Source organism: Aspergillus karnatakaensis (assembly GCF_047715665.1).
Source record: "Aspergillus karnatakaensis strain CBS 102800 unplaced genomic scaffold BJY04scaffold_20, whole genome shotgun sequence".
Lineage (NCBI taxonomy): Eukaryota > Fungi > Ascomycota > Eurotiomycetes > Eurotiales > Aspergillaceae > Aspergillus > Aspergillus karnatakaensis.
In genome coordinates this window covers 487,017-504,601 of record NW_027395732.1, presented here as the reverse complement: position 1 = coordinate 504,601, position 17,585 = coordinate 487,017, and the positions used below count along the sequence as shown (strand labels likewise).

Genomic DNA, 17,585 nt, shown 5'->3' with positions numbered 1-17,585 from the left:
CTCTACTGCGGGATACTGGCTGACAGGAACAGGTTGATCGAGAAGGCCGCTCGTGTCTGAATGGGAATGGCGGGACGACGCTGCTGGCGAGCCATGGGAATGTCTATGGGCCTGGTGGGCAGGGGGTGTTTGAGGATCGGTCGCGCGGGTGGACGCTGTATTATCATTATGCGGATTTGAGTGTTGGGTTGGCGGTGGAGCAGTATCGGTTTGGGTGGAATGTGTTGCGGTGGGGGGAGGATGAGTGGCCGACTGTTTGATTCTGAGTTCTTCATCCTGCTGAGATGAGGAGAGGAGAGGAGTTGGACATGGATGGATGGATGGATGGTGGAGAGGAAGTACGGCGATACGATACCCTTGTTCTTTCTCATACATATAACTATTATTATTACCACTGTCAATACATAGCATACCATACCATAGCTCATTACATCACATCACGTCGCATCACACCTTGATTCCCTCCCCAAACTCCAACTCGGGGAGTCATTTCGCACGCGGGCTGACGGAGAGGAAGAAGCCGAGCGGCCGCGTGCTGAAGGCGCCGTTGTAGTTGACGCCCTCGTTGGTGGTCTTGTAGTTCTTGTCGGCGAGCTCAAAGTCCACGTCCTTGATGATGCTGGCCAGGACAAGCAGAGACCACTCCCACGCGTATCTGGTCCCGAAACACTGGCGCTTCCCGTTGCCGAAGCCCTTCTTCAGGCCGGAGGGGAGCGCGTCCCACTTCTCGCCGACCATGCGCTCGGGCTTGAATGCCTCGGGGTCTTCGAAGACCTCCGGGTCGCGGTTGACGACCGTCAGGAGCGCAATGAGGGTTTGTGTGCGTGGGATCTCGTACTCGCCGCCGATGATGACGGGCTCGTTGCCTTCGGAGGGGATCGGCTCGATGTTGAACCCGGGCGCGGTGGCGCTGAGACGGAGTGTCTCGCGGAGGATGCCCTCGGTGTAAGGGATTTGGCTGAGGTGGGCGTGCTCGAAGGGGCCGGTGCCGACGACGGCGTCGAGTTCCACGCGGGCTTTGGTGATGACGTCGGGGTTGTTGACGAGGTACCAGAGGCCGAACGTGAGGAGGTTCGGGGAGGTGGCGCTGCCGATGAAGATGTTGATGATCTCGTCGAGGACCTGCGACTCGGAGAGGCTCTTTCCGGTTTCTGGATCGACTCCGTGGAGCAGCGCGTGCAGCATATCCTTTGGCGCGTCGGCTTCGTTCTCTCTGCGCTTGCGGACGATTTCGGCGCCGTAGTCGCGCATGGTCTTGACGTCGGCGTCGAATTTCTTCTGGTGGCCGAGCAGCCAGGTTAGGAGCTTCGGGCGGGTGCTCTTCCTGGTCGCTTCGACGGTGGAGTTTTGTTGGGCGGCGATCACGGCGGGTTCGGGGCCTTCCATCGTGTGGAGGCGCTGGTGGAAGAAGGCGAGCATGTTCGCGGCGTGGTTATTGCGGTCGAGATCGTTGGAGACGTTGACTCTCTGCTTGGAGCTGGCGGTCCATTTCGCGATCAAATCGCCCGTTGTTTCTAGATTCTCCTTGAAGACGTTCTGGACTGCCTCGGGCGACACCAGAGGCGCCATGATGCGATGGGCAATGCCCCAAATCTCATTCTCGGAGTGGTAGGCCGTAAACAGACTGTCGTGGACAGCAGCGCGGATCTGGACGATCGGCCCGCTCACGCATTTCCGGAATCGCGTCTCGTCGCAGATTTCCTCGAGCAGGGCGGCGGATGTGATGAGGACGATCTGTTTGCCGAGGATGTTGAGCTTGAAAATCGGACGCTCGTTCTTCGCCAGGCGGTTAAAGGAAGCCCAGGGGTTTTTCGAGTCGAGATCGAACAGGTTGCCGACGACAGGCAGCCCCTTGGGAGAGGGAATCGGGGTGGGCATTTTGGAACTGAATCGAAATTATCGAGCAGGAGGTTCGAGAGAGAGCAGAAAGTTTAGACTGGAGAGCAAGATGGCAGCTTTAAAGGAATGCTCACGAATCACTCCCTACTGATTCGTCCGACCTCCCTCAGCTCAGCTGCAGCCGCGCTGGAGCATCACAACAAGGGTCAGAGATTGGCGGGCCAAGAGATCGTCGCACAGATCATGGGTTCATCCGCGTCGTAGGGGACCAGATCATTGCTCGATGGAGAGGGCCGTGGGTCATGGCTGAAGAATCTGCAGCTTTGGCTGGCTGAGCGGCTGCAGGGTGGTGTCATAGTGCGAGATGGCGACCTCTGGTGGGCCTGAAGGAAAATTGCAGCTTTACGGAGTCCGAAGTATCATCTTCATGACCTTCAGAGACCTTAAGAGAGCTCAAGAATGTTTGTGTCGCCGTCGCTTTGGAATGCAGTAGAGCATTCCCTTGCATCTCCCTGAGGATCCTCGGCTATACGAGCGTGAGGTCACATCTATCACCTACTCTGTAGTTTTAATTTGATCAGAGTCAAATGACACTTCCTACGAAATCACAGTGAGATCGCTTAACGCGAGGGTTTCCCACCGCCCCCCACTCCTAGGCGATCGCCCATCACAATCCTAAAAGTGCAGACTTGGAAGAAAAACAAAAACTATGACCGCATCCTACAGTTCCATGGTTCAGAGATGATCCAGTTCCAAAGTTTAACTGAAGGGTGTGGAAGTCCGGAGATCTATTCCCGCCATCACTCAGGGCCGAGGTAGGGTTATATATATATATCATACCACTCCCCCGGTTTGTAAATCCTCTTTGGTTTGGCGAGAACGAACGTATCTATTCTTGATATGTATCTCGCCGAGTCTCTAAAATCCATCTACTTCCTCTGCGATGCTCTCTGCAACGCTCTCTGCCGAACCCTCGCTTCCATATCAGCCCCTGCAATCATCCTACTCCCCTGCACAAGCTGCACGACATTGACGAATTGCTTGTACAGCATAAACGGAAAGGACGCACGAAAGAGAACCAACGGCCAGGAGCTATGACCGAAAGAAAACCAAACAGGGTCCGGCGAAAAAGAGACAAGATAAAGAGCCAGAAAACACAGCTCATTCAGCAAGCAGACACCAAACAGAACCCTCTTGAATCCCCAAATCAGCTCTCAGAGTCATTCCTAGTTAGCGATGTAGAACTCACTGTATCCTCATAATACACCCTCAAAACCACCGGCCACCCCTCGCCCGCCTGTTTATGGCTCCTCCCCCCTCCCGTCGTCAATGTCGCATACATGTGCACGTAATGGCTCGAATAGTCCAAGCAAATCAGTCCTTGGAATATAAGACTGCAATCTGGAAACGCGCCCGCGAGAAAGACGAGGAGACAGGTTGTTGTGCATCGGTCGGTGACCATGTCCAGGACTGTGCCGAAGCGGGTCGACTGGTTTAGGGAGCGCGCTGCGGCGCCGTCGAGGGCGTCGAGGAGGTACGAGAGGCTGTAGAGGGCTGTGCATGTCGTTGGGTGGTGGGGCATGTAGTGGAGGGATACTATGGCGAGGAGGATTCGGGTGTAGCCTGCGTTGTTAGTGACATTTCGGGTGGGAAGGAAGGGAATGTACCGATGAGGTTGGGAAGGAATAGGTAGACATTCTCATGAGGAGACATGGTATTGCTGAGCAACAAGAAAGATAAAGAGGATGAATCTGGTAAGCTTTTATACTTTAGCTGCAGCCTGGACATACTCGGATAGCGGCATGGCAAGGCCCGGAGGCCGCACTGACCACGCTGGAGCAGCCGGAGTCCCGAGCCAGTTAGCTTACAAGTAGTAGACGCTAGATCCATGGGAGTTTGCGCTAGTTCTATCGACCTCACGGGGAAGGATTCTGTGTACGTGGAGAAGCTGCGGCGAGCCAAAGAAGAACTCATGGTATTCAAATCCCCGGCATACGGCGAGGTTGACATATATTCTGAAATAAATGTTCACCCAAGGAGTTATATATTGATGAAAACGTTATGTGCGCTAGTCAAAGACTGTGGTTCCTACCATCCTAAACAGCAGTACATATACCAGTACCTTGTACAGCTTGTACAGCTGTAGATCCCTCCGCGCGACTGCCCTGCTGGTTTGCATAAGCAGGACAGGCTGATATGGCAATGACACCGTGCTATTGATGGTCCCGTCCCAGCAGTAACGCTGCAGACAGTCCTGGCATTGTTGCGGAACTGCGCTTTGCGTCCTATCCAAGCTCCGACTCAGCACCGCACAGCCAAGACACGCCGGCCAGTTGGAGTCAAGAGAGGAATTTCCCATGCTGGCCACATTATATCCATTCATGATGATAGCATCGCGCTCATCCGTCTCATATGCGAGATCAAAGGTCGAGACATTAGAGTAGTCTGTGTAAGGAGCATTAGGAATATAAACAATTAACGGACTAATCTGGTCGCCAGTGCGGTTGGCCGGGTCACACCCGAAAAAGGTAGGCCGCTTGTTGAGTCCTAGGTTGACAAAGGTGTTTTGATCGGGGATACTGGGGAAGCCTCCGCTTGTCATGCTGGGGTGATTTTGGTATCGCTGGTATGTTGCGACTAGACTTGTTCCGTTTGGCCATGCTGACTCGGTGTCCGCGGAGCTGTCGATGGCTACGATCACGTCGAGTTTGCGGGCAGGTTGGAGGAGTGGATGGAGGGGGATGTTTTGCAGGTCTTCTCCGCCGTCTACTAGAACAAGGGTATCTGAGTTGCTGTTTCTGTTCCCGTTTGTGCTGTTGTTGTATTTGAAAAATGGGTTTGGTCTGAAGACTGCAATGTCGCTTTGAGCCTCGTCGAGGGTTTGCAGCAGCGAGGTCAACGTCTCCTGGATTCTGTCTCTCAGCTCAGTGTTGTTCACTTGGAGAAGAGCCTGGTTGAACAGGGTGGATGATGTTCCCATTAGAAAACCTGCATTGTCGTATCCAACAGTGCACTGACTGTCAAGCAGTTGCCCTGCGGTGAAGTTTGACCCTATATATTGCAAGGGAGCGAAAGCATACGTCGTCGGATCCCAGGTCCCAAGCTCCCACGGGTTGAACTCGAACACTGAAGCTTCCAAAGCTGATTCATCTGTTATCAATGTACTTTTTTTGCTGGGGTGAACTTACTGATCTGGCTCTCGCCCGGTGCTCGCTCGAGTGCAATGATAATAGGCATGGGCTCTTCGCCGTCCAGGAAAGGCTGCATGGCTTGGATGGATGACCATGTGTACTCAGGACCACCATCATTTGCATCGATTAACTGGTATGATAGGGCACGACCCCTGAGATCCAGGTTAGCTCATCAGGTCTATACTCCTTGGGCGAAAAGATCTATTACATACCAGTAATCGGTTATGGAGACCTGGAACCCTTCATCAGCCTTACCGCCGACATCATCCAATAGCTCACGATAGTAATCGTCCTCTCCCTCCGGTCCCACCAAAATCGAATCGGTAAAATCCCAGACACCGCCAGATTGTCCAGCCATCAAGTTCGAGACCGTCGTAAAGTTGTTGACATAGATGGACCCCACAAGCCACGAGCCACCACTCAATCCTGAGACGTAGGTCGATGCTTGGAGTAAGCCTTGAAGCGGTCCTTCAAAATCTGTACCAGATGACCGAGAGTCGAATGCCGCAAATGCACCAGCGCCATTCATCAACGCGCGGTATCCGCCGCCAGAGAACGCGATTCCGATATTGGGGAGCTCATCCTCGCTGCGCTCTGCGATCCAGTCTGTGCTGAACTCATCGATATCGAGACGACTGAACCACTCTGTCATGGCCTCGAGACATTTGGGGCGGCGGCTTTGGAGCCAGGCCAGTTCATGCGGACTGAGCGTACTGGCACTCCTGATTGTGGGACTCCCGCCCTGGCATTCTACTTCGGATGGAGTATAGCCATCGGGGGAATTGGGTAGGGCTCTTTGGGAAATGTGTGGAATGTAGCCGAGTGTTTGATGTACTAGCACTGTGATGGGAGCAATAATAGCTGCCAACATTGCGACGACGGCAGACGAATTTGCCGCAGATGTACAAGACTAGGAAATTTTGATTCAAGAGGAGTTGAATGAAAAAGGACATGAACGAGCATAGGATCCTACCATCTGGGCAACTTTGAGCTAGGCCTAATTCATTAGACGTTCGAGCCATGTACCCTGGTACGCTGTTTTCGGTCTTTTCCCACCCTCGACTATTTGGACCTTGAGTGGCGTCCATACAATGAGACGGAGCTCATAATAATTCGCTATAATATAGGGTGGGAAGACACAGGCCAGCGTTCGGCTGCCGAAGATCTGCGAAGGCCCGAGGAGCCAAAGTACTTTGCAACAGCTGCACCAGCAGGCTTTCTTCCGATTGCCCTCCAATTCGGGGAAATCATACCATCTTCCCCGGCCCTTGGGACCAACTCCTCCTGATAAAATCTTGGCCTTCGTCGCGTGTTGACATGTCTTTCTAGAGGAAGACTATTCCTGACCTTTCGTGCAGACCACATCGTCAGACTCCGTCGAGCTGATCAGCAGAACCATGGACATGCAATGCTGGCTGGTAGGAGGTGGCATGGCTATACTCGCCGCTGCTGTCCATCTAATCCAGGAAGCCAAAGTTTCCGGACACCAGATTCACATCATCGAGATCCACGCCCACTCTGGCCACGAGGCCACCGATTACGGAAGTCCTAGCAGCGGCTACACCATCCACGCGGGACTACAGCCATGCTTTAACGAGCCGTGCATGAAGCATTTTCTCTCACTGGTCCCTTATCCAGGACCCGAGAAGACATTGCTGGAACTTCTCGAATGCAGGAAACAGGTGGCCTGGAACCCACAGACATGGACACGGCTTATCAAGCAGTCCAAATCCGGCCCAGCGAGGATGGACGCCAGGAAGATGCACATGCGTCTGAGAGATCAGATTGATCTGGCGACATTTCTGCTGGAGAGCGAAGACAGCCTCGCGGATAGAAGCATCCGGCAGTGCTTTGATCCGCAATTCTTTGATTCGACTCTCTGGGTACTCTGGTCCACAACGTGAGTGTATCCTCCAATGAGTTAATATGCAAGCTAATGCTCTGCAGATTTGCGATCCAGCCACAGCATAGTGCAGCGGAGTTCCAGAGACACCTTTCAAAGTACCTTGATACGATTGAGCACTTAAGTGGTCCGCACATTATGGGCCAGATGCAGTACACCTTTCGAGACTCCGTTCTTGTGCCCACCATTCACTTTCTAAAGAGATCTGGTGTAACCTTCGAGAAGTCTAGGACGGCCGATCTCTTTTTCGCAAAACATGGCGACAGAGACATCACCGTCTCAAGGATTGACATCCTGAACGAGCATGGGATGACCGGTATGATTGCTGTGAAACCAACCGACATCGTGATTGCAAGTCTCGGACCATCATCGTCAGCCTCTGTCATTGGCTCCCATCATCGATCCTCCGCACACGAGCTACTCGTGGCTGATTCTGACGCTGGCGATGCCTGGGGACTATGGAACCAGCTTGCCCTGAATGGCCCGCTATTCGGAAACCCCTCCAATTTCCAAAACCGGCTATCAGAGTCCAAACTGGTGACATTCACCATCACCCTGCGGAGCCCTCTCTTCATCGATCTCTACACTCGACTAACAAACAACGAACCTGGAGCCGGGACCTTCACCACCGCCGCCGACTGCAGCTGGCATCTGACCATCAACGTCCCCCACCAACCAGTCCTTCCCGACCAGCCGAAGAACATCCATGTGGTCTGGGGCTACGGGATGTCCCCCGAACGCGACGGAGACTACATCGCCAAGCCGATGTACGCCTGCAGCGGCGAGGAAATCATGGTAGAGCTTCTAGCCCACCTTGGATTCCCAGCGCAGGCCATTCTCCCCACGGCAACGGTGATTCCGTGCATTATGCCGTACGCAACCTCTGCTCTGCTCACTCGCAGCCTGGAAGATCGGCCGCCGGTTATCCCCCCCAATACGAGCAATCTGGGTCTCGTTGGCCAGTTTGTGGATATTCCACAGGACACGACGTTTAGCATGGACTATAATATCCGGAGTGCGCAGATTGCTGTCTATGATTTGATGGGGCTGGATGTTAAGGCGCCGGCACCGCCGAGGAGTCATTTTATGAGGGTTTTTGATTTGCTGAAATAGGTATGCTTGCGTTTGTTTTCGGGGCGGTTTCCTGCATGTTTTTGCTAGGAGTCTGGGTGAAGGTCTTTGCTAGCGAGAATGCTGAACATTATAATCCCTGTTTGGTATTTGTGTGGAAGAGCTTAGGCCAGCTTATCCCGTCCAACGGGCATGACTTCGGATGATTCTAACCACTCGGCTGGAGTTGCTGAAATTGATAATGGAAGAAAGACTTCACGCAGATAGGCTAGCTTGTACTACCGTGTGTAACTTAAATCAAAGCTCGAATGCATACACGTATTGTGAAATGTGGATCCTGCTGGAAGGAGTGTATGATTAGCTCGGCTTGAATCTCTTGATCAGGATTGCCTGCTCGTGGTCCAGACCCTACCCAAAGCTCAACTCTCTATCTGTTAACAGTCAATGAGCATCGGCAGTTGCCTGAGGAGCCTTGAAATACGACCCGATATATCGTTATATCTAGATAGTAGCCTCAGAGTCCGACCAAACCTTCCACCTCCTGAATTCAAAGCCCCACCCCAACCCAATCCATCTTCACAATGGTCCACGCCCACAAGGTTATCTCCCCCTTCCTGCGAGGATTCGAGCTCGTCTGCGCAGCGATCGTCCTCGGCATCCTCGCCCACTACACATACCTCGTAGACCGCGCCAACGACGACGCAGACAACCGCCTCATATACAGTCTCGTCATCGGCGCCATCAGCGTCTTCTTCTCCCTGATCTTCCTATACCCGGCCTGGTGGACCTTCTACGCCTGCCCGGTTGACTTTGCCCTGTCCATCTGCTGGTACGTAGCATTTGGCCTAATGGTGAACGTGAGTTTAGACTAATTTCTCTACTCGCTACGATCCCAATAAATTCTACTCATCGACTCCCATCTAACGCAAACCAAGCGCACAATCCACGGCGGCTGCAACGCAGACTGGTTCTGGAGCGACTGGAGCTACTACTGGGCGGAGCTGTGGTATACTGTTTCGCCCGGCGAGGTCGACCGCACGATTGTGGTCGGTGACCGGGGCTGTGGCGAGTGGCGCGCGAATCTGGGGTTTAGCTTTATGGGGGGGTTGGCGTGGTTGATTAGTGCTCTTATTGTATGTGTTTGTTCTCGTTCTTTACTGGGGGTCAGGCTGACGGTCTATCAGGGAATGTATGTTTTGACTACGTATCCGCGGCGTCAGGTTGCGTATCACCAGCAGCCGAATGTGGTGGTCAAGAGGGATGAGAGGTATGTTGGGTCTTTCGAGTCTTTTGCTGTTCTTGCTAAGAGTGTTTGTTTCTACCAGGGAGATGGCTGAGCAGGCGGCGAATACTCAAGCGTGAAGTCTTGAAGATTGTGAGGGGGGGGGAAGATACATAAAAGGCCACAATCCAAGGGTCTTGGTAGCGTTATCTAGCACAGACTGCTTGTTCCAAGTGCTGGTATGCTGCTAGTTTTCTATGAGTTCTGTTTGCTCTGTTGTTTGTTCTTCACTTGCTGCTGCTGCTGCTGTTGTATTCCTCGTGCAATCCAGCTAGAAGATATTTTTAGCAATGAACAATGAATAAGCAAACACACTCTCTTCATTCAGCAAACAGCCACGCAAACAAAACCTCCATCTCCCGCTCCATCAAATCCAGCCGATCCACCCCGGGAAGGTCATCCCGTATCTCAAACCCCCTCCGCTCAAGCAGCCAACACAAATGCTTATAGCTCGGACGACGAGAACCTGTATCAACCACCAAATCTTCCTCCCTAACCGGACTACTAGCAGCCACCGCATCCTGGATATAGATTGTCCTGAGAGAGAGCACCTTCCAAGCAGACCCGGACGCAGGCGAGGGCAAGAATTCCACTTTCTGACACTGGTGAACCAACCGCACGTGCGACGTGAAATCATATTCCTTCCCATTCTCCATAAACCGTAGTGTAATGATACACGGGGATACGATCACTGCTCGGTTATCGTGGATGTGGACCATCCCTGCTGTGATAGAGTGGAGGGGGTTCTCGCCCCAGTCGGCAAGCTGCTTGGCGGCTGTGATGAAGGTGTCGATCGTGTCGTCGATCCTAGGGGAGACTTGGAGTAAGCAGATGTTGGTACGGATAGCGTGAAGTCAAATTAGATTGAAATTGTCTCTACCATGTGACAGCAACCCGGGTCTGTGATGGATCTGGATGATAGCACTGGCGCAGGTCTGCCCATTTCCTGGTGTCCCGGTAGTAACGCTCGCTGGTGATGAGGTCGCGGAGGTTCTCTTTTTCGATATGCAGGCTTTGGTCCATTGTGGAGGGCATAGAGATAAGGGGAGTTGCGGAGCTTTGTTGGGTTGAACTATTCTATTGATAGATGACTAGCAGGCTGTAAGGAGATTGAGTGGGAAATGCAGTGAGACGACCATTGACGGTTGGAGATCCTTGGGGTATTTATATACTGGCACTACTCTCTACTACAGCATATGATGGCTTCCAGGCTTCGAGGAAATGAGGTTACGTGATCTCAGACGAGTAAATGTGTGCGCTGGTTAAGATGAGGGGTATAGGTTCAATGCATTTTATGTGCTTGATATATTCTAAGGGGTGTGACTAGCGCTGTCAATTGTATAGTAGCACCTGGAGTCATGCTGGGACACGGGTCTAGCTCAGGGTTTGCTTTTGAAAGGTTTTAAACTTGATAGACAGGAAACTACCACCTATTGATATTAAACTACAGCTTCATCGCCACCTCGGCCCCAGCAAAAGAGCTGGCAACATAAGGGACAGGTCAGATGCTGGCCCAGGACCCATGTTTGAAGGCATCTCTGATGGAAGACGTGACCACACCTTAGTCCATGGACAGTTTCATTGTCCCTGATTTCATCTAAGCAAACTGCACTATATGAGTATTTAGCTTATATCTTTCGTTCTGGCAGTAAGAGCGGTTTCACAAACCAGACAACATGGCTATGGGCAGAGGACAAGACATATGGTGGCAAGTCTGGGGAAGCTCTCCATGATGATAAAGTCTGCTTTGGCGATGCGTTTTCAAGGTGCAAAAGTAGTGTCTCATGTGATAGAGGATGGGGAACCGTTGCTGGTCTAGAGGATACTTCAAGTTCGCCTCTTGCAGCCAGGCTAGAGTGGAAATAATCGTTTAGCTGTAAACAGTCAAGTCTTGTAGTCCGCAGGGACTCTAGAGTGGACGTACGTGATACCAAGAATGCAGACAGTGGCTATGAGAATGCCAATGGCCATGATCAATATATCGCTGTTGTCCATGGTGCTGGAGTATTACTGATAATGACCGACACTGCTCTACTACGGCACAGGAGGTCTCAGTTTTTGCGACTCAGTGGATGGAGTAGAGGTGGCATGGCCACCACTACCCGGTAATAGATGGCCTTGAATATTGCACACCTAGTATGATCCTTAATAGTCGGGTCTGTCACACACACAGGGTGGAACTCAAGTAGTGGTGTACTTACAAGAATAGGTTCCTTTAGTAGACATCAAGTAACATTCACCCCGAGGAGGCCTTGCATTTGATTTCATGTCAATAGATTTGGGAGCTCGAGGATAGTCAACTTACTCAAACAATAGTGTCTACATTATGACGAGTCTGGACTGCAGAATCTGGTCGCTGATATCACCTGCTTTGACTAGCAAGCCACTGCTTCTACAGCACTCATAAAGACCACAAGGACGTCCAGTGAGTGTTCATATCAAAAGGCGCTATAGGTACCTGACATCAGCAGCTGCTACCACACCACTACTCAGAATAGCGAGAGATATATCCATAGCATCTTAATAACCAATGGTCCGTTTGCATCACGGGAAGCCACAGAACTATGTTACACATTCATTCAGTATTATTAAAGATAAAGGAATCCGTGCACAATCCTGCTGGTTCTCATTTACTTGCTTTATTATACAGCAGACCGAGAATTTATAAGCATCCGCAGTCCTCTTGACGGTTATGCTGCCTATACCAAGCTCAAGAAGCAACGGGCACAGGTATCAGCGCTGTTATAGAGGCCTGGGAGCTACTGAGTATCTGTAACACTTGTCATACCCCTCCTCAGCCGCCCAGGCATTCAAAACCTTATAAGAAGGTCAATGCGTTCTCGAGACGATGCCCTTGTATAAAGCTGGCGTACTTTGCGAATTGCGCATTGGTGTCTGTATTGTGTGACTTGAGTTAACTTCATAGCTTTATAAATAGGTCAAGGCAAGAGGGCTCCGCAGTTTATTCTTTCTTCTTTAGAATCGATCAGAACAGATTATGCATGCTCCCGCTGGCAAGGACTCCCAGCACAATCCTGCTTGGAGCAGAGCTACCCTTTGCAGCAGTCAAGTCTAATGTTGTCTGGTTGGCCATTATGTGACAAGAAGTTGGAGCTACCAGCTTTATTCACCTCTAGCACAAATATGTGCGAGCAAGGTAGATCAGTAGATAATAATTTCTGATCGGGCGATGCAAACAGAGAACCCTGTTTCATTGTGTAACTTGTACAGAGACCTAGACCAGTATCCTGGTGCCCCCCGGCCTATGAGGATTTCAATAATGAAGCAAGGGTTATGTCCATATCATCCATCGCCCAGACCTAGCCCTTCCCGGTACCTCTCACCTTGAAGGGCCTGAAGGGGTTGATTGCTAGCATATAGGCCTGGAGTACTTCTACAGGAGCCCATTTAATGCTTATAGGTAGAAAAGACCACAACCACCATCCAGAGTTAGATATCCAATTCTAAAGAAGGATAAAACAGCTGCTGGCATGTTGTGTTCTAAGTACCGTTTATCCACCTTCCGATGGAACTTAACCCACCTGTAGCTTGAGATCAACTCCTGCGCCGAAAGGGTAGAGACGCTGCCTAACGTAGGCACTCATATCACGAAACCAATATGGACCCAGCGGTGGGTGATGCTAGGCAGGATTGGTGGTTTGCCGTCTCTGCAATTCCACTGATAGTGGCAATAATGGGCCCTCTCGTCAACCTGATGACCATTACAGGCCTGGTTATGTCTTGGAAGTCGCCGACTCAAGATACAACTGCAGATGTACAGGAAGTAGGTCTTAGTGACCCGGACTGGTAGGTGGAAGCTTCTAATCAGATTAAATATTCTGACTATCGCAGGTGCATCGCTCTGAGAGGGATCTCACTGGCATGCGGCGTCACAGGGACCATCTCACTGCTGTGTAGACTGGGAGGTGCTGTTCAACATGGCACCTATTTAATAATTGCATTGTTTGCCTGGATACTGGCAGCCACTACTGTGAGTATATATCTTGAGCTATCCCCCGAAGTTAGAATCATCTAATCCATATATCTTAGCTGATTGGGGCATTAGCTGCTGTACACATCCATGATCCTCCAACTCAAGATCAGGAAGTGTACTCCCAGTCATACTGGGCCGCACTCATAGCAGCCGTTCTTTACGTCCTTCTGTCGATTCTCGTGGGTGTCAATATGCTAGGTTGTCGCCTAGGCCAGTACTCAAAAGACGGCAAGCTTACAGCTAGACGGCGCAATCTAGCTCTTCAAAACCTGTCGTTTGTAATCTGGCTTGCCGTCGGAGGCGTGGTCTTTTCTCAGTCAATTGGGCTGTCCTATGCAGATGCTCTATACTTCTCAACGGTCACGCTGCTCACGATTGGGTTTGGGGATATCACGAACCCAAATCCATTGGGTAGGGGACTGATCTTTCCCTACACGGTGGTTGGGATTGTGCTGGTGGGCCTTATTGTGGCCGGCTTCTCTCAAAACGCCAAGGAGATCCTTTGCAATGAGATATTACGAAGACATACCGATCGGCAGCGAGAGGCCGTTGTTGGGAGATTCAAATTGTCATCAGGTAATCCAACTGGGTGCTCTAGGCCAACAATACTGAATAACACAACAAAAGAATCCAAACCTGGGTGCAGCCTAGGTGTCGATCCAGAAGACGAGCGTCGCTTTGATGCTATGCGTTCGCTCCAAACGGAAGCAGCATCATTCCGCCGTACCACCAGCCTGATAATTATCATCTTGCTGTTTATTGTTACTTGGGTTATAGGTGCAATAGCGTTCTGGACTCTGGAGGAGGACCTGACATACTTCGATTCTTTATACTTTGGATTCTGCTGCCTCCTCACAATTGGCTATGGAGATATCACTCCCACATCCAATGCAGGCCGACAGTTTTTCATTGTCTGGTCATTGGTCTCTGTACCTGTTATGACAACCCTCGTTACCAAAGTGGGTGAAACTGCCTTGCGCATCTACCCAAAGGTTACTGAGGTAGCTTCAAGATGGACCTCGGCGATTCACACCTACGGAATGACAGCCGGTAGTAAGGCCTTTAGTGCTATCGAAAATGCGCTCGAAATGTCGAAGTCACGGTTGGAAAGGGCTGGGAATGATGGGGCGCCATGTAGCGAGCGTCAAATACTCTTTGAGAGACATAGGGATGCTCCAGAGCAGTCAGAATTTGCGTTTGGGCGGCAGCTGGCGCTTGCAATTCAGAAGGTCAGCCAGGATTCTCGAGCAAGTCAACCAATGCACTATAGCTATAGAGAGTGGGTGGAGTTTAGGGCTTTGATCTGCTCTACAAGCCTTGACACGGCTCACTGTCTTGAGGGGAGATGGGATTGGATAGGAGAGCACAGTCCACTGCTCTCGGGGAAGACCGAGCCTCAGTGGGTTCTTGATCAGCTGTGTGAGAGTCTCCTTCTATACATGGCTTCTCGACACTAAATGATGACCTTCTTGAGCGTGGGTTTTATAAATCATGACCCAGAATGCTTTTTGCATCCGCTGATCCTGTGCTCATCTCAAATTACCTAGTACACAACTAGACAGCTCGCAAAAGCAAGAGGGTTGTCATTCTTGTTACATCCTTTTCTCTAAATAACCTGGCTTTTGCTGTAAGATATCTGAGGTATACAAGATTGGCATCAGTATAGTTATCAACGCACAATAACAGAAGGACATAAGACTACTGCCTGAACTCGATTCACAAAATATCCTCCTCTACAACATTCACCTTGACTGCCAGACCCCACCCATCGCTACCCCCAATCCAGTTCTTTCTCTTGCCTATTTTTTCCAATATGCCCGCATTATTGCGCAAGGCCTCGCCCAGCTTCGCTGGATCATTATGCATCTTCTGAACAGAGATTGTCAACAGGATACCGTTCTTGTTGGTCCTCTTTCCTAGTTTCTGAGACCACTCCGCCGACAGCACGATACGCGGTTTCATCTCATCGATTACCCCAGCTGGATATAGTCGACCAATTAAATATCCCACCCTCCCAATATACGCCGTCCACCAAACCTCCTCCGCGGTGATGATGCGGCGGAGGGACTCTCTGAACTCCAACTCCCGAGGAGGAAGCTCGCCCATGTAGCGGGATTCCAGCATCAGAGCCAGCCGAGCTCTGTCCGCATGCGAAATCCCGCGAGTGGAGGACATGATTCCGACACTGGTGCTGTAGAGTGCCGCGGTCGAGGCCGACTCCTTCTCCATGATAGTATGCACATAGAGAGTGTTCGCAAACGCGGTAATCACATGGTTGCTTATAGCTGCAGGGAAGTCTACTAAGCTGTTCCGCGACAGCTTAGGAATAGAGCTGTGGATGAGGTTTTGTATGTCATTGACGGAGGTAACCGCAAACCGCTGCGTTGCAACCTCAAGTGGATCCTGGGTGCGTATGCTAGGTACCAACTCCCGAAAGAGGATCCCTTCGCGGACGCCCCCCTGGCAAAATCGAGCTTCCTTGATCCCGTGCGGAATGGCTTCGCTGAGCGCCTTGACAAGGAAGGCGACGGCTGGAACTTGCTCTCGCCGTCTATCGGAAACGCGGAAGATTGTCTGCGCTTTGCGTGCGACTTCTTCCAGGGCCTCTGTACTCTCGAATCTACTTTTGCCAACTGCATACCCGTTGATCTGGGATATCGGATAGTGATGGCCATTCTGCTGGTCGACGTAAAGCAGGAGGTATCCCCAGCCGCGAAACCCCCCGCCGGAAAGATAGATCTTGAACCCGCCGTCACGCTTCGCTCGCTCCTCAAGCATTGCCGGAATCTGTAAGTTGTTGTAGGCAGTCTGCAGATTCGACACCATCTCCTCCCGCAGCTTCTCCATCGCCTCCTCGGCTTCATGTCTGGACTTGCCGTTCTTCAGATCAAAGATCCTTCTCGTCAATGCGGCCGCGCCGTAGGGGAAACTGAACGACCCGCGAGGACTAGTCCGGACATTCCCATTCTGGGAGACGATCCACGTTATCTGCGTGCTGCCGCCACCAAGGTCCATCATGAGGCCCTCGATTTCCGAAAAGCCGCTGGCGACGCCTAGTGCCCCGATCCGACCCTCGTCCTCCTTTCTCAAGAGGTTGAGTCTGATCCCAGTAGACGACACGATGGCTTGGATGAATTCCGCAGAGTTCATCGCTTCGCGGGTCGCTTCGGTTGCCACAACTTGGATGTTATCCTTTGGGACCCCCAGATCAGCACAGACGAGCTTGAATCTGTTGAGGGCTGCGATCACGTCGTCGATGACGTGGCCGGGGATTGGGACCTGCGCACCGGTTTCGGGATCGAATTGGCAGTCGTAGAGGGAGATTCCGAGACGATAGACGTGCAGCGTAGGCAGGATTCGGGATAGCGGGGGTGAGAGGTCGGATACGGAGAATCGGATGCCGTTGCTGCGAACAGGTTAGCGGTTTCTCACTACACGTAATGAGGAAGGAAAGAAAGAAGAAGCCGTTGGATTGACATTGCCCCTGGCAAGGTAGTAACTGGAAACATGCCTCCCCATATCGACGATACCCCTCAGGTAGCTAGCCCGTCGCCATTCTTTTCTCCACTCCTGCACTCGGGAGTCAGTCCGGTCTTGCTATTGCCAATAGTGTCTAAGAAAAGCTTGCGCACCGGCTCGACATGACATTCTCGACAGGGTATGGTATGCTTCATCTTGAACGGCTGAAGGATAAAGTCTCGTTACTCAGTTTCAAAACAGTAGTCAGGGTCTCGGGCCATATATATCGAAGGTGTAGCAGGTCAAGTCAAGCTGTGTAACTGAATATATGGTAATAGTCTAGAGCATAGCCACATGTTACCGTAGCTGAAACTGGACAGGAAACCTTGTTAGCTGCTAAATATGGGTATAGGTGAGCAGCTAAGGCAACAGGAGTCCAGAGGCATTGGGCCCTTAGAGGAATGGCATGTCTGCATGCTATGATTGGGCCCGGAATAAAGCCCCGGAAGCCGGTCGTAAGCAACACAGCATATCCTACACCAAACCAATATGTCCGAGCGTTTGAATGCATGTATCACGAGAAGCAAGGCCTGGACTCGGGGTCGAAGCAGATGGGGTAGACATTTCCCAAGACTTACATGTTCGACGCAATTCCCAACTTGGCCGTTGGAGATAGTATTTCGGATCTCAGAAAGTACCATTTGTCTAGTATCACCTTCCGGATAAGGCACATGTTGGATGCTATGGACGGGGACTGCGAATGGTGGAATCGAGGTGTTGACCCACCTGGGGCTTTTGAGTTGTTGCCCTTTGGTCAATCAGAGTTGCGCCTCTATTTTCTTGGTA

General features: G+C 51.4%; 8 protein-coding genes across 8 annotated transcripts; 3 read left to right on the top strand and 5 right to left on the bottom strand.

Moving 5' to 3' along the window:
- Positions 1–450, bottom strand: BJY04DRAFT_187664 (uncharacterized protein; the record flags this gene model as incomplete). The annotated part of the gene is made up of 1 exon (XM_073711078.1): positions 1–450. A coding segment is annotated over exon 1 (411 nt), but the record flags the coding sequence as incomplete, so codon positions are not given.
- A 22-nt stretch (positions 451–472) lies between these two features.
- BJY04DRAFT_51596 (putative cytochrome P450) lies at positions 473–2,035 on the bottom strand. Its single transcript, XM_073720547.1, has one exon. The coding sequence runs from the start codon at positions 1,876–1,878 to the stop codon at positions 487–489; it is 1,392 nt and encodes a 463-aa protein (XP_073572121.1). The 5' UTR covers positions 1,879–2,035; the 3' UTR covers positions 473–486.
- Positions 2,036–3,046: 1,011 nt separating this feature from the next.
- BJY04DRAFT_227419 (lysophospholipase catalytic domain-containing protein) lies at positions 3,047–6,932 on the bottom strand (the record flags this gene model as incomplete). The annotated part of the gene is made up of 5 exons (XM_073718621.1): positions 6,223–6,932; positions 5,243–5,824; positions 5,028–5,182; positions 4,028–4,980; positions 3,047–3,136 (listed from the first exon to the last, which is right to left on the bottom strand). The coding sequence occupies exons 1-5, from the start codon at positions 6,393–6,395 to the stop codon at positions 3,047–3,049; spliced, it is 1,953 nt and encodes a 650-aa protein (XP_073572120.1). The 5' UTR covers positions 6,396–6,932.
- BJY04DRAFT_217621 (oleate hydratase) lies at positions 6,428–8,046 on the top strand (the record flags this gene model as incomplete). The annotated part of the gene is made up of 2 exons (XM_073716097.1): positions 6,428–6,930; positions 6,978–8,046. 2 exons carry the CDS (start codon positions 6,428–6,430, stop codon positions 8,044–8,046), a joined length of 1,572 nt encoding a protein of 523 aa, XP_073572119.1.
- Positions 8,047–8,585: 539 nt separating this feature from the next.
- On the top strand, positions 8,586–9,366 carry BJY04DRAFT_217620 (MARVEL domain-containing protein; the record flags this gene model as incomplete). The annotated part of the gene is made up of 4 exons (XM_073716096.1): positions 8,586–8,861; positions 8,940–9,137; positions 9,189–9,271; positions 9,330–9,366. The coding sequence occupies 4 exons, from the start codon at positions 8,586–8,588 to the stop codon at positions 9,364–9,366; spliced, it is 594 nt and encodes a 197-aa protein (XP_073572118.1).
- Positions 9,367–9,497: 131 nt separating this feature from the next.
- Positions 9,498–10,402, bottom strand: BJY04DRAFT_187656 (uncharacterized protein). Its single transcript, XM_073711077.1, has 2 exons — positions 10,167–10,402; positions 9,498–10,093 (listed from the first exon to the last, which is right to left on the bottom strand). The coding sequence occupies exons 1-2, from the start codon at positions 10,319–10,321 to the stop codon at positions 9,607–9,609; spliced, it is 642 nt and encodes a 213-aa protein (XP_073572117.1). The 5' UTR covers positions 10,322–10,402; the 3' UTR covers positions 9,498–9,606.
- Positions 10,403–12,905: 2,503 nt separating this feature from the next.
- On the top strand, positions 12,906–14,737 carry BJY04DRAFT_217618 (potassium channel family protein; the record flags this gene model as incomplete). Its single annotated transcript, XM_073716095.1, has 4 exons — positions 12,906–13,093; positions 13,139–13,277; positions 13,337–13,856; positions 13,908–14,737. The coding sequence occupies 4 exons, from the start codon at positions 12,906–12,908 to the stop codon at positions 14,735–14,737; spliced, it is 1,677 nt and encodes a 558-aa protein (XP_073572116.1).
- Positions 14,738–14,996: 259 nt separating this feature from the next.
- BJY04DRAFT_207142 (putative transcription regulator (RTG2)) lies at positions 14,997–17,472 on the bottom strand (the record flags this gene model as incomplete). Its single annotated transcript, XM_073713817.1, has 2 exons — positions 14,997–16,686; positions 17,378–17,472. The coding sequence occupies 2 exons, from the start codon at positions 17,470–17,472 to the stop codon at positions 14,997–14,999; spliced, it is 1,785 nt and encodes a 594-aa protein (XP_073572115.1).
- Positions 17,473–17,585: the final 113 nt, after the last annotated feature.

Bases quoted from the DNA above. Each gene is read 5' to 3' on its own strand.
- BJY04DRAFT_187656 (XM_073711077.1), bottom strand. From the start codon at position 10,321: ATGCCCTCCACAATGGACCAAAGCCTGCATATCGAAAAAGAGAACCTC. The intron at 10,094-10,166 runs GTAGAGACAATT...AGTCTCCCCTAG, and splicing joins ACCCGGGTTGCTGTCACATG to GATCGACGACACGATCGACA.
- BJY04DRAFT_51596 (XM_073720547.1), bottom strand. From the start codon at position 1,878: ATGCCCACCCCGATTCCCTCTCCCAAGGGGCTGCCTGTCGTCGGCAAC.